Source organism: Diabrotica undecimpunctata, chromosome 10 (genome assembly GCF_040954645.1).
Source record: "Diabrotica undecimpunctata isolate CICGRU chromosome 10, icDiaUnde3, whole genome shotgun sequence".
In the NCBI taxonomy this organism is placed as follows: Eukaryota; Metazoa; Arthropoda; class Insecta; order Coleoptera; family Chrysomelidae; genus Diabrotica; species Diabrotica undecimpunctata.
The window spans coordinates 47,800,965-47,815,512 of NC_092812.1; the positions used below are offsets into that span (position 1 = coordinate 47,800,965).

The 14,548-nt window shown below is 31.6% G+C and overlaps 1 protein-coding gene across 1 annotated transcript; it reads right to left on the reverse strand.

The window, feature by feature from the left end:
- Nucleotides 1-7,953: 7,953 nt before the first annotated feature.
- On the reverse strand, nucleotides 7,954-14,440 carry LOC140452115 (nischarin). The gene is made up of 6 exons (XM_072546188.1): nucleotides 14,422-14,440; nucleotides 14,250-14,329; nucleotides 13,132-13,605; nucleotides 12,711-12,896; nucleotides 10,225-10,392; nucleotides 7,954-10,113 (listed from the first exon to the last, which is right to left on the reverse strand). Exons 3-6 carry the CDS (start codon nucleotides 13,564-13,566, stop codon nucleotides 9,535-9,537), a joined length of 1,368 nt encoding a protein of 455 aa, XP_072402289.1. The 5' UTR covers nucleotides 13,567-13,605; nucleotides 14,250-14,329; nucleotides 14,422-14,440; the 3' UTR covers nucleotides 7,954-9,534.
- Nucleotides 14,441-14,548: the final 108 nt, after the last annotated feature.

Here is a 14,548-nt window from a genome sequence, read left to right on the forward strand (position 1 = left end):
TCGATCAGTGAAGTAGCTAGTCACTATCCCCCTTAGATATGCCGATACCATCATTTCGGTTAAAGCAATTCCAGTTGGCGGAGTTAAAAGCATTTTTGATGTCCAATGTGGCCATCAGGCAGTAGGTACTTCTTCGTACCCTCCTCCCATCAGACGAGATTAATCGGCTAGTGTTGAGTGCCCTTTTCGAAAACCATACCGATTGCTGTTGAACAGCGGTTCAACGTTATAATTTCTAAACAAAACCAAAATATGTAGTTTCAGAATTGTGTTTTTTTATAATTGAGTGAAAGAACAGTACATACACGCTACATTTTTGCAAATATCTTTTTCCTGGACTTTATTTTAATAAACTTTATTTGGCTATGAGCTATGAGCTTATAAGCACAAAACTTCATAAACTATGAAAACCACTAGTTTTTTTGTTTGATTTGTGTTTTTAATTTTCTTAAAATGACAGTTTTTTAGTCTTTCACTCACCAATTCAATTTTTTCTAATGATTTTTAATACTTTTTACAAATATATCGTCTATCATATTCATATTCATTCTATATATAGAGCGTAGGCGCAAAATTTCGGGAAAATGCTTTTTAAATACATTCATTTTTTTCGAATCCTGAGAAAACTAATAAGTATTTTTGAAAAATTTAAACGCATAATGAAAGAATACATTATTACTGAGGGCCGAAAGTCCCTGAAAACTTCTATAATGTTTATTTTAATAAGTTACAGTGGTGAAAAAGAAGAGAAAATTTAGTGTGATTTTTAATTTCAAATATCTCATTCCAAAAAACTTTTTGTTTATTCTAAGGGACTTTCGGCCCTCGGTAATAATCTATTCTTTCATTATGCGTTTAAATTTTTCAAAAATAATTATTAGTTTTCTCAGGATTCGAAAAAAATGAATGCATTTAAAAAGCATGGCCCGATAATAGGTCGTATTCGAACCGATTTCAAACCCGCTTTAGATTTATCCGGGTAACAGAAATGCGAGGAGATATATATCTCTATCTACTCGTCAAACTTTACAAACCCATTTCAAACCCGCTACGGATTTATCCGGATAACAGAAATGCGAGGAGATCGCCTGATCTTTCGTCGTTTGCCGAGGAACCCTACCCAACAGTTTCCTACTTTACCTCCTCTATTACAGTTTCCTTCTTTACTGGTTTCATTCGTTTAGCACTTACCACTGTAATTACCAGCTAGATGACGCAATCAGTCAAGCTAAATATATAAATTAATTGTAATATATTATATTATATAGGTATTCTTATTTCATAAAATATTCTGTATATTTATATACAAAATACATATATATTTCGAAAATACTGTAAGTCTTTTACTATTTTGGTTATTGCAATATCTAGACGAACATGAAAGTCACTATAATTCTTGTTAAATGATCGAGTATGCTGAAAAATATTATATTTTATAGCCTAAAATTGCGTTTTAATAATACACGAAATATACGAACAAGAGCCAATCCGACCAGAAAATGTCAAGATTCAAATTTGGTCAGTTATCAACGTCTGGTCAAAAGCAGCTACCGTTTAAACTGTCATTTATTTAAGGCAGCATGATTTGCACATTTAATCCTAGGGTAAGCAATATCGGACTACGTCTATTTGGGAGATGAAGAAGGTAACGTATGCCCTGACACCCAAAGTTGCTTTGTCGTTATTTTCCAGTTGTTTAAAGAACTATTTGCTGTTCCAAGCTATTACTGACTTATAAATTATACACTTCAGTCTTCAGAGTGTACCTTGGTTGTCTGAGGAAATTTTGCCTGAATTGAGGCTTTTTCGAGTACAAAATCTATTATCAGTTCTGTTTTAAATATTTTAGGACTATTTGCAAGGGCTATTGCCAGTCAGAATCTGCAGCTTAAGTCTCCATGGAACAGCCACATGTACTGGTGTCTCTTGACTGACGCACGTTCAGTAAGGAAGCTTGTTATGATTCTGATCTTATTCCTGCTTGTTATCGCAGAATTTCAGCTCCTTTAGCACCTGACCTTCCAATATACATTTTGGTATACCTCCCCAGTGAGATATTATGTTGCATTCGGATCCCAGGTAGGTATGTTACCGGTCGCGGACGGTGCTTTTTGGCATTCCTACGTCCGGCTGTAGACTGAAGTATTTTGTACCTCATCCTCTTATGGCAAATTCATCAGCTATTTTATTGCCATGCCATATATTTCCGATGACCTGGCATACGGTCAAATATTTGATCACCACATTCGTTTGATAAAACTGACGTAATCACGACATCATTACAGTTTGTTCAAATTTTAAAAATTTACCTTTCACACGATTATTTAAATTTGATCAAATTTTTATTGATGGTGGTCTAATGGAAAAAACATTCGCGACTGTACCGGTTAAACACCCATACTTGTCATGTCTTTTGCTTATTTATTAATTGTCTTTTGCTTATTTATTAGTTGTTTGTAATTTAATAAATAAAAAGGCTGAAGGATTCTTTTTCGATATAAATCAATTAATGTAAAAACTGGGTGTGAAAACCACGAATTAACAAAAATGATTATGGCTCTCATGCATAAAGTAACAGTAATAAGAAAAGACCATAACAACTTTCAAGAGCAAATTTGTAATTTAATAAATAAAAATTTAGAGCTAAAGCACAAAGTAAACTTTTTGGAGAAAACGACTGGGAAAATGAATAAGCAAATCAGAAAAAACAGAGTGTTGTAATCAAAGGACTCGAATTTAAGGAAGATGAAGAAATTGAAGATGCTACAAAATTCATAGAAGATAAGCTGAATGTGAAAATAAAAATAAATGACGTTCAGAAAATCAAGGTCATGAATGGAAAACCACCAATAGCGATAGTGAAAATGGACACCCTCAAGGGTAAACAACGTATGAAGAATAAAAATAAATTAAGAGGAACACAATATTTCATAAAGAGTGACCTAACGCAATCTGAAACTAAAATATAGAAGGAGTTGAGGGATTTATCGAGAGAGGAAAGGGGAAAAGAAAGAGACGCAAAGGTCGGATACCAAAAACTATGCGTAAATAAAGAAAAGGTTGAAATGGGACTTGGCTATCGAAAAGCTAGAAAATAAACTAATTAAGGCACAAAATAGGATTTTGATTGGACAATGGAATGTTAGATAAACTTAGCGAATACCCTAGAGAAGTAAGATATAGATATTGCAGCTATCCAAGAAACCAAACAAAAGGGAATTTTTTACACATAAATTAAGAACTACATATTTTTCAACAGTGGAGACAATGAAAGACTATTTGGGGTAGGGTTTTTTCTTAAAAAGAAACTTGCAAAACTAGTGGTGAAGCAGTACACACTACTAGTACAAGCAGATTATGTCCGTTAAGAATGGGGGGAAAGTACAGAAAAACAACATATTTATAAATGTACATGCCCCAACAGAACACAAGGATGAGGATATTAAACTACTATTATGAACAACTCGAAAAACTGTTGAACGAAATACCAACGTATGATATAAAAATAATTGTAGATTTTAACGCAAAAGTTGGTAGGGAGGATGCTTACAGAAAAATAACCGTCAAAAAGAGAAAAACCCAAAGACAGCAATCTAAATGGCAGAAGATTGATTGAATTTTCTTTTGAAAATAATTATTATGAGCACATATTTTGACCATAAGGAGATTCATAAAGGTACTTGGATATCACCAGATAGTCAAACAATTAATTAAATAGACCATACATTAATTAAAGAGAAACATATGAAAGCCGTTAAAGACAGTAGAAATTATAGGGGAGCGGATGCAAATTCAGACCACTACCTGGTAAAAGTAAAAATGGAACAAATGGTGCCCACATGTACTAGGAGGAATAGCTAGTAGGTGAAAGGATATCGTGGTATACTATTGCAGAACCATGCCAAAGAGAACTAGAGGAGAAACTATCGGGACAGGAAGTAGCACAAGATATAGACAGTAGGTGGGAACGACTCACAGAAATGATTCAACAAGCAGCGGAGTTAGCACTACCAAAAACCTCTCAAAAAAGACAAAAGTATTGGTATGATAATTATTGTAAGAGAGCGATTGAGGAGAGAAATAAAGGCAGAAGTTTTAGAGCAAACAGATCAGTAATAGATCAAATCTTTACAATTAAACAGATCCTGGCTACTTCATATGAATTCAATCTTTCACTAAACGTATTGTTCATTGATTTTCGACAAGCATATGACACAATAAACAGACATAAATTGATCGATACATTAAAATATTTTAACTTTTTGGATAAAATAATACGATTAACTAAGCCCCTTCTGAATCAAACCAAAAGTAAAGTTATAATAGAAGGTCATGTCTCCGACAGCTTTAACATCACTAGAGGTCTACGACAAGGTGACCCTTTGTCTACTGTATTATTAAATCTAATATTGGAAAAAATTTTAAGGTAAAGCAATATACACACTAAAGGTTCAATCTACCACCACAAACATTAATGCGTAGCATACATGGACGACCTTAGCCGAACAACAAGAAGACCAACAGAATTAAGAGAAATTTTTAAAAGACTCGAGAGAACAGCCAAGGAGTATGGGCTGGAAGTAAATGAAGAAAAAACAAAGTATATGGAGATGAGGGGAAATAATGATCATTTAGGACAATTTTGGAAAGTATCTGCCGCAGACAAGGAATATTACTTTGAGATAGTTGGACAGTTCGATCATTTGGGAGTAACATTAACAAGTAGAAATGAAGAGACTCAAGAAATCGAAAAAACGATGGCTAAAGGTAGAAAAAAATACTGTAACTCTAAATGAGATGCTAACATCAAAGAAAATATCCACAGGATCAAAAAGAAGAATATATACAACAGTTATACGACCAACGGTTCTTTATGCTAGCGAGACCTGGATCTTAAGCAAAACCATAGGACTGAAGCTAGATAGATGGGAGCAAAAGATACTTAAAAGAATACATGGAGGTATAAAAGATAGCCTTACCTGGAGAAGAAGAACAAATAATGAAATAATGCAAATATGTGGACAACAAAAGACAAAGACTAAGAATGCAAGAAGAAAGAGTCCTAAAAAGAATTAGTAAATACTGAAACTGGCACAAAAAGGAAAAGATGACGACCACGAAGAAAATGGATGGAATCGGTAAAAGACGACCTAGGATTGTTAGGAGTTGGAAACCGGAGAAACCTCCGGAGCAAAAGATAAGAAGAAATGAAAGAAAACCATTGAAGCCTTGGGCCTGTTTGAGCTGATGTATATATAATGTAGAAACTTGTTCCTGGCTCTGGCTTTAAACGCTTAAGCTCTTCCTGGCTTTAAACTTTTATTTTATTTATAACAAAATAGGAAGACAAATACAAATCACACTGTCAAATAAAGAAAAAAATGAATTTCATTACGTCAACGTCATGTCTAACTGCCATTTTCATTATTTGTCCTTAGATGTTTTTTGACCAATTAAAATAGAAGTTTTTTCAAACTCACCTTGAAAAATAGAAGATCCCATATTTTTAAAGGATTTGATTAAATTCAGGATACGATGTCATATGCTGTTAATTTTTTGGTTTGCTCAAACTAATTAGAGGACTACCTTAGGACTCCTACGTGTCCACATAACCGCTTGACTATCTGTGCATATATTGATCCGCTAAGTTTGAAAACCCTCATGTTAATTTCTCTTGCACATACGAAAGAGTTCGACCTGTCCATTGTCTAATGTTACGCAGACAGGACAGTTGTTTTCTTCCGATCCAGCATTTTTCTTTGATTTTGCTCTGAATGATCAACCGGATCAACCCATGTGTGTGCTGTCCACCCGGATTCTTCTAATTTGTTGTTCTTCTAAGATAATTTATTTTTGTTGCCCAGGTTTCACATCCATAGAATAAAGCGGACCAGACGTAGCACTTCAATACTCTTAGACATGTGGTCAATGACAGACTTCTATGTGATGACACGTGGTCGGGCTTATAGGATAGGTTAACTCTGGAGAGTGGCTAGGTTATAATGAAACAACTTATATCTATCGTGTCTAGATTTAGAATGGTTTTTATTTCCTCTACCTTGCACCTGTCCGTCACGTCACCCTTACAATGTTACTAACCTGAGTGCGTTCCGAATATTTTCTTATTTACATACATCACATTCTACTGCATAATACAGAACGCCAGTTAATAAATCTTTTTCGTGCAAGTTCTATTCTGGTCGAAATCCTCGTCACTTTCAACCCTGCAGTCAATCCAACTAACCAAATATATAAAGTGTTCCACCCTTTCCAGGATTTTGTTATTTAATTTTAGTACTTTTAGTCTTCGATATTAATTTTCCGACCACCATCCATTTTTTTCTTAGCGTTGATTGTTGAGCTCTTTTCAGTGCATTCGTTGTTTACAGCGTTTAACGGTCTTCTAGACTCTCTGCCATTATGGCGGTGTCATCTGCGTATCTGATGTTATTAATAATTTCAACACCTTCGCCACGATTATTTAACGCTATCTCAAAAACTAGTTCAGAGTGAGCATTAAACAACATCGGTGACATATCTCATCCCTGTCTGACAGAAACTTTGGCTAAAACCTCTTGATCCATCTTATACAAGCAGTCTGATAGTAGTAAAGGTTTTTGTGCAATCTAATATAATACTTGTCCAGACTAACTGAGTTGAAATAGTAATATATGTGGTACCCTATTAAAGGCTTTCTCGAAATCTATAAAACATACCTAAATATTTTTCCTAAACTCAATGCAAAAAGAGCTTTCTGAGTACCCATATTATTTCGGAAACCAAACTGCTCATCACCAGTTATCCTCTCACAGAGGTTATATATGCGACAATGCAATATTTTGATAAAAATTTTGAGCGTGTGACTCAATAAACTGACGATAGTCGCTACACTGTCTGGCATTCCTTTTTTTGAGAATAGTTATAAATATTGATTCTAACCAATTTCGGGTAATTTGTCGCTACTGTATATATTGTTAAAGAAGATGGTAATCGCAACACTCTCATTTAATAGTTGTAACAATTCTGCAGGTATTTCATAAGGATCAGAAGCCTTCCTTCGTTTCACTTGGTCGATAGCCTTCTGAGATTAGAATCGGTGTGTCTGTATCTCAGTTAGATGTTATTTCTTGGTAGATTCTTCACCTTTAAATAATTTCATTTTTTCATTCGGTAGAGCTCTCTTTATATCACTTAAAATTCTACCAGCAGAATCTTGTAATATATTTTGTCCGTTAATCTCTTAGTTTTTTATGCAAATGGAAGCTGTCGTATCGTTCCTCCAGTTTCTTCATTTCTAAACAGGATTCTTGTAGCCATCGGCCTTTTGCTTCTTTAAATATTTTTCGGATTTCTTTACCTATGTATTTTTCTGTTTATGGATTTGTACTGCCTCCGAACGTCCATTAAATCTAAGATGTCTTGTGTCATCCAGTCATTTTTCCATGTTCATTGTCTTAGAAGATTTTTTCGAGATGCAGTGATTGTCATTTTCATCTGTTCCCAGCAATCATCTATATTGTTATATTTTCTTAGTGGAAAAGAAATATTTGGATTTCCATTACTAATTCCATTCCTACACCCGACCCTTCTTCAGTTTTAGACCCGCCTGTGTATCAGATATAACCCTGCACCCTGGGTTGTTTCCTCTGTCCCATCTCTCTCGTGATCAGATGCCTACCTGAATTAGTACCATTTAGGTTTATAGGACCTATTGAGCGATGCGATTTATCGTGTTTTATCCAACACAGTTGGTACCTAATACAAATGCATACAAATGTATCACAGACTAAAGTCAGATTGTAATCCAATGGTCCAATTGAGCTCAAATTTTGATAGGTGATGTGTCAAGGTCACTACTTTCTAAACCACGTGGATTTGTTATTAGTTTTCACGGTTATTATAACAGATTTCTTGGTAGAGAAATAAAACTGTACCTTCACTTGTGTAGAAATTTATTATATTACATACAACTGATAAATTATTTTTTAAATACAATGCAAATACATATAACCATTGATTAAAAACTACACAGTACACTAGTAGTTTTTAATGAATGATATAACTATTATAAAACAGTTAAAAACAATTTAGTGTTCTCTTTACAATGAATATTGAATATTACTTAAAATATTAAAATTAGTGTATAAATGGAATATAAAAATGCTGTCAATATTGCAAGAACAATTGGATGTGGAATTTTTTACTTGACCGACAAGTGAATTCTTGACAAAGGAATAAAGGCTTTAGGATAAATTCTTTATACACTAATTGATAAAAAAGTAATAATTGGAGGTGATTTTAATGCATAAGTAGATCAATTCCAACAATATTTAAAGAGATAACACAGATATCACATTCAAAAATTACAAAATAAGTCTCAAAGACAATAATACTAAGAATAATAAGATAGTTATAGGTATGCAAAGTAATAGTTACAGAAATTCTTTCAATGAAAGAAATGAGAATTTATTTCGATGAAAAGACTAGAGTAGACTAGACAAGTATTTGACTAAATTTAAGTAGAGACAACAAAGAAGTTACTGCACTGGTGTCCAATATAAAAAAGAGAAATTTGCCAGAACACTTCATAAAATAAAGAATGATACAGAAGTTAAAGCTGTATATAGAAACAAAGGGAGATATGTTTGACAAAATATGATTCGTATTTTCAAAAAATAAATTACTTACCACCTACACATCACCAATTGTAGCCGGTGATATCCCAAGTTGCGCCTTGGCGCAGATACGATTTCTCACAACGGCCACGCTACAATGAGTGAGCTGTAATATTACAGCGATTTACAATTTACACATATAAACTTCAAACATAACAATTAACAAAATATAAAATATATAAAAATAAATTATATAAACGAGAAACATAACAAAAAAATTAATGCAAATATAATCTGATAAATTCATACGTCCCATCTATTTTATATTAGGTATATTCAATATTCATTAAACAATGTTACTCGAAAAATATGCAAAGAATTAATTATTTAAAATAATGACATTAAAACAATGGATATTTCATGCTATTACTTGTAGGATTCATAATGATTTTATTGTGAAAATTTTATATTAATATTACGAGTAAAATGAGTAAAAAACATGAGTAAAAGATTGAAGGACACAATGGAGTATAGTTAGACTACTGACAGCAAAATATAAACTAAAATTGGAGATGATGAGATACATTCCTTTGGAACAAGACATACCTTACAATTTTTGTGTAGAGATTGTAATGTCTCACTATACACAAAATTTGCAGCACTATAGTTTTATACTGTCAGGTACTAATTGATACATCCAACAGAATAATCTACATATATTTATATATAAAAATAAATCGCTTTTTGCAGACCTATCTATATTCACAGTGTAGGTTAGGTACTTGTACATAGGCCTGAAAGTGCTTTAACAATAAAAAGTATTTGTGTAAACTTCTGAATATACATCAATTGAAGGAATATATAATATATATCACCAATATACATTGGATAATTCATCAACAAATTTAAATATATATCCTTAATATAATTCAAAAGTAAAATTTGTTTTTAAATCTGGAGTCTTTCCCTCCTTAACAATTCTTAGAGCTCTTAATATAGAAACCTTGTCTAGCTCAGCCTGAATCGGCTTCTCATTGTCCAAACATATATGCTTTGCACGATCTCCGAAATATTCTAAAACCTTAGCCCTATAATCAATAGTTGTAGCAACATTGTTTCCAGTTAATATCAAATTTTCTAAGCACGGCAAATCTCCGAGAAACCGAACATCTTCTATATTAACTATCTTATTGCTACTTAAATCAAGCGTTTCCAAAGAATAAAGTTTGCTAAATCCCTGACAGGTGTAAATATTATTCTGTGACAGATTTAACACTCTAAGGTTGCCTACTTTTGTGTGCAAATCTGTGCATAATGTTATTAGGTTATTGGATAAACTTAAACATGATAAATTTGGTAAATGAGAAAGGTTGTTTATAGTGGAGATTTTATTATCGTTTAAATTTAATATCTCTAACTTTTGGGCCAATCTGATGGTGGAGTCTATTTCTGTTATATTGTTTTTATTCAAATTGAGTTCTTCCAAAGCACTCCATTTCTAAAAAATAATAATTTGTATTTACAATTAGGAACTTGTTTCAAGTTGTATATGGGAAAAAATTTAGAGATATTTAAAAGAATACAGAAAAATCGGAGCTTAGGTTATTACCTGACTTCCTTCAATATTATCCTTATGAATGATGTCGCACTGTAAAACCTGAGAAATTGAAGTTATTTTTGTATTGTTAACTTGAAGCTTCTTTACAGTTTCCCTCACATTTCCCAATGAAGTAATACTTTCAAAGCAAACATCATCTAGGGTTAGGATTATTACAACCTAAAATTAAGATTTCTTTAAGCAATTACAAAATACTAGCAACAATCTTATAATTTTGGAATAGTAAGTTAGAGTAGTAACTTAAGCCAATATGAGACAAACTTGAAAAAGACTGTGAATTTACTGTTTTTTGAAGTGAATACTTTTTATCGCTCGATATGCCTGTATGTTTTTGCATAGGCCCGAAATGATATTTACTGTGACGCTATTTAACAAGACGCTTGGAGCAACATTACGGTATATAGTAATATACATAACACACATACATATACACATATAACTATGCTCATTGACTATATATATATATATATATATATATATATATATATATATATATATATATATATATATATATATATATATATATATATATATATTCTTTTGAAATTATTGCCGGTTGTAAATATTCATATATATGTATTAGTCACTTCTGAGTAGCCGATAGGCAATAAACGAAATTTTGTCGCGTCAAAAACAAACACTTCTTGATAGAAAATACCTAATCGTAAGCATGTTGTCCTTTCTTTGAAAGATAAATACGATATTAATAAACTGTTTAAGGTAGGTGAATCTGCAACCAAGTTATCCAATAAGTACAAAGTTGGTAAATCTACCATTACAGATATAAAAAAACAAAAGACGAGCTTAAGTAATTTTATGTCCTAGCTTGATTCCTCTGATGGATTCACAAGTCGTAAAACTATGAAACTTGCCTCAAACAAGGATTCAAATGATGCTGTATATAAGTGGTTTACTTAAAAAAGATCCCAGGGAGAATCCTGGAGAATTTCGTGAGGTTCGTCTAATTTTCAAGCAAGCACAGGCTGGTCAAAACGCAGAGTCATTCAAAATAAGACTAATTGAATTACTGAAGGAAGAAAATTACGCACTCGGAAATGTTTACAATGCAGACTAAAGTGGGCTCAATTGGAAAGCTTTGCCACGAAAAACTCTTGCGTCACGGCGTGAATTACACACCTGGACCTAAAATAAGCAATGATCATATCACTGCCTTAGCTTGTGCTAATGCTACTGGCAGCCACCGATTGCCCATGCTTGTCATTGGTAAAAGCAAGAAACCACATTGTTTTAAACACGTTAATATGAATGCGATGTCTATCGTTTATACTTTGCAAAAGAGTGCTTGGATGAATAGTACAATTTTCATGGAATGGTTTATAGGAACTTTTATACCGTCTGCTAAAGCCCATCAATTAAAAAATGTTAAAAGAGAGAAAACATTATTGCTTTTTGATAACGCCTCAACTCATCCATCATGTGACATCTTAAATGAAAAAGTCGATTTTATAAAAGTCATGTTTCTTCCACCTAATGTGACTTCATTATTACAGCCCATGGATCAAGGCGTTATTGAAACTTTCAAAGGGTTTTATAGAAAAGAATTGTTACGTAAGTTACTTTTGGAAAAAGAAGAGGAGGAAGAAGAAAGTCTGACAAGAAATCATGCAAAAATTGATATAAAGGATGCATCCTACACGATCGGAGCAGCATGGAACCGTGTAAAGTAGCATACTCTGGTAATTATTTTTCCTATAATTTTTTAGTTTTGATTTAGTTGGAGTCTTCTTACAAACTCTCTCTGATGACGGGTAGACCCAGAAACATGTTTTAGGGAGTGGTAAGAAACTCAAATTGAATTGAAAAGCAACTGTCTTCATAATTTATATGGGTAAATTGTTAATGCATAGTAGAATATAAATATTCCCAGCATCGCTCTGAATGCCTTGATTAAGATTGGGTATACAGTTTACTTTAATTGTTATCGACACATTTAACTTCATCTTAATAAATTATAAAATGATGATAAAAAAAATTAAAAGAAAATAAAATAAATAAAATAAAATAAGGTAAAATAAGATAAAATAAAATAAAAAAAATTAATTTTGTATTATATTTACTTAACAAATTTTATAACTACTAATATCATTAAACAAAGAAAAAATTAAGATTTTTAAATTTGAAAGAAATTAAATGTGGGGTGTTATAAAAAAATATTCAAAATTCAGTATTAAGCAGACACAAAATTTATTAACACACATTTATAGTATTAACACGCTATAAAAAGTATTCACTTCTGTTAACACTCCGCAAGGTTTTTTTTTTATTAGCTTCTTTCCTATTGTACCTCCATACAATAGTAAGCTTGTTTCAGATGTACAGTAATAATATATCAGTCTTTTCTTTGGTTCATTTAACCAAATATGTGTTTAACAGTTTAAAACAGGTTCATCCTGAAATCCTGGGCACACATCCCACCTATTTTCACTTTACAAAAATTAAAGAATCTAAATACTAACCTTGAATGATGAAAGATCAAACACTAATTTATTCAACACAATATTACTCTGTTTAAAAGGTTTAGAATCTCCACAAATTTTAATATTCTGTAGCTGAGAAAATGTATCCACAACAGGACTTATATCAAATCTTGTTTCAGTCTGATCCAATAATGGTTTCTTTAAGAATTGACCTAAAGCATGAGGCTAAAAGGAATTAAATTAATATGCAACCTTATAAATGTCCAATATTTGTAACAACAAAACAATTGAAGAAGTGAAAAAATAAAAAATCTTGTTCTTCTAATGAAATAATACTACTAAAATGGTACATATACATGGTTCTCCCAAAACATAAAATTGTATTTTAATAGAAAATGTGTCAAATGATATTCCTAGGTTATACATTCAAATTATTATGTAATATTTATATAATACTTACCTCAAGTGTAGTCATTACACTTGGCTTTGTGAGTATTGTGTCAGAATTTTTAAACAATTTAGTTGACAAATCTTGCAGTAAAAAGAATATATCATATAAATTAAATTCTAAAAAGTCTACAAATATTTTAGGCATGGTCCTTTTTAAAAATATAAGAATTTTCTGTAAGTATTCCTCTAGTCCTTTTCTTCTAGCCTCGATAAAAGTGGGGCATTTATTTCTAATAACTTTCTTACATGGTAAAATCTCTTTTGACACCCCATGATCTATTACTAGTTGATTATGCAGATCATAAAATTCACTATAACGATGTTCAACTGTCCAATGAAAGTCCCCCACAGTGACTGTTATATTGTAAAAAGTAACATTGTTTACTTCTTTGGTAGAAAAAATGTTTATTGTTGTTTCTCTTTGATTATACCAGAAGCAAGCCATGTGGCTTTAAAGTTTGTATCTTCTTTATCTCAGCATTACCTAAAATAAATGTCATATTTATAATAATCAAAATCAATTTAAGTCTTGTAAGTAGGATAAAATAACTACACTAATGAGCACCAGTATGTCTCCCCTATTCAATTTATGTGCTGCTTTAACTTATCTTTTTTTTCACTGTGTGTATCATAAGAGATGACCCTATATTTTAAATGTGCACTTATTTATCTTTCTGCCAGTCGTAATTTTTCAGTTATTCCTCTGATCCATCTTCATGAAAGAAATCCTATAATAATATTTGTGCCAGATTAAACTTATAGAGTGTAGTAGTTAATGTAGTGTAATAGTTCTTAGTGTACCTATTTATTTTAGATAATAATACTTTTGTTTGAATTAGAACTCTTACATATGTAGATATACATATTTCAATTATGTCCTCTTTGGTCTAATATGTTATGAAAATATTTTAGATTTTAATGATTGTAAGGATATACTCCACTTCCTCTGAAATACTTTCAGTTTTGTACCTAATATGTTTATTTGCGCTTTTTGTTTATTGATAAAGATCGTTATGTCGCTCAAAAATGTTATTTTAATTAATTTCTCCTCATATATCTTGTTCCTTTAATGTATTCTTTTGGTTGTAAATATAATTAAATTAACAATAAATTAATAAATATAATTACCTTGTACACTTCCAAAAATCATATGTTAGTAATCTAAATCAAAACATCTTCCATTTTAACCGATGACAGTTATTCGAAATCTAAAAATCGATTTGAAAAAATTATACTCAAAGTATGAAAGTATCGTAAAAGGACGATTTCAATTATTTAACAATGAGTTTAAAACATGTACCTATTTAGTAACTATACTTCTGAAAGCATGTCATCATAGCATAGCTTAATTGACCGTTAAAAAAGAATGTAATCCCAATAAAAATTTGTTTTTGGAATTAGAATTTTTTAAATTCTAAAACCGATTC

Bases quoted from the DNA above. Each gene is read 5' to 3' on its own strand.
- LOC140452115 (XM_072546188.1), bottom strand. From the start codon at position 13,566: ATGGCTTGCTTCTGGTATAATCAAAGAGAAACAACAATAAACATTTTT. The intron at 12,897-13,131 runs GTAAGTATTATA...AATTCCTTTTAG, and splicing joins GTGTAATGACTACACTTGAG to CCTCATGCTTTAGGTCAATT. The intron at 10,114-10,224 runs GTAATAACCTAA...ATTATTTTTTAG, and splicing joins ATAATATTGAAGGAAGTCAG to AAATGGAGTGCTTTGGAAGA.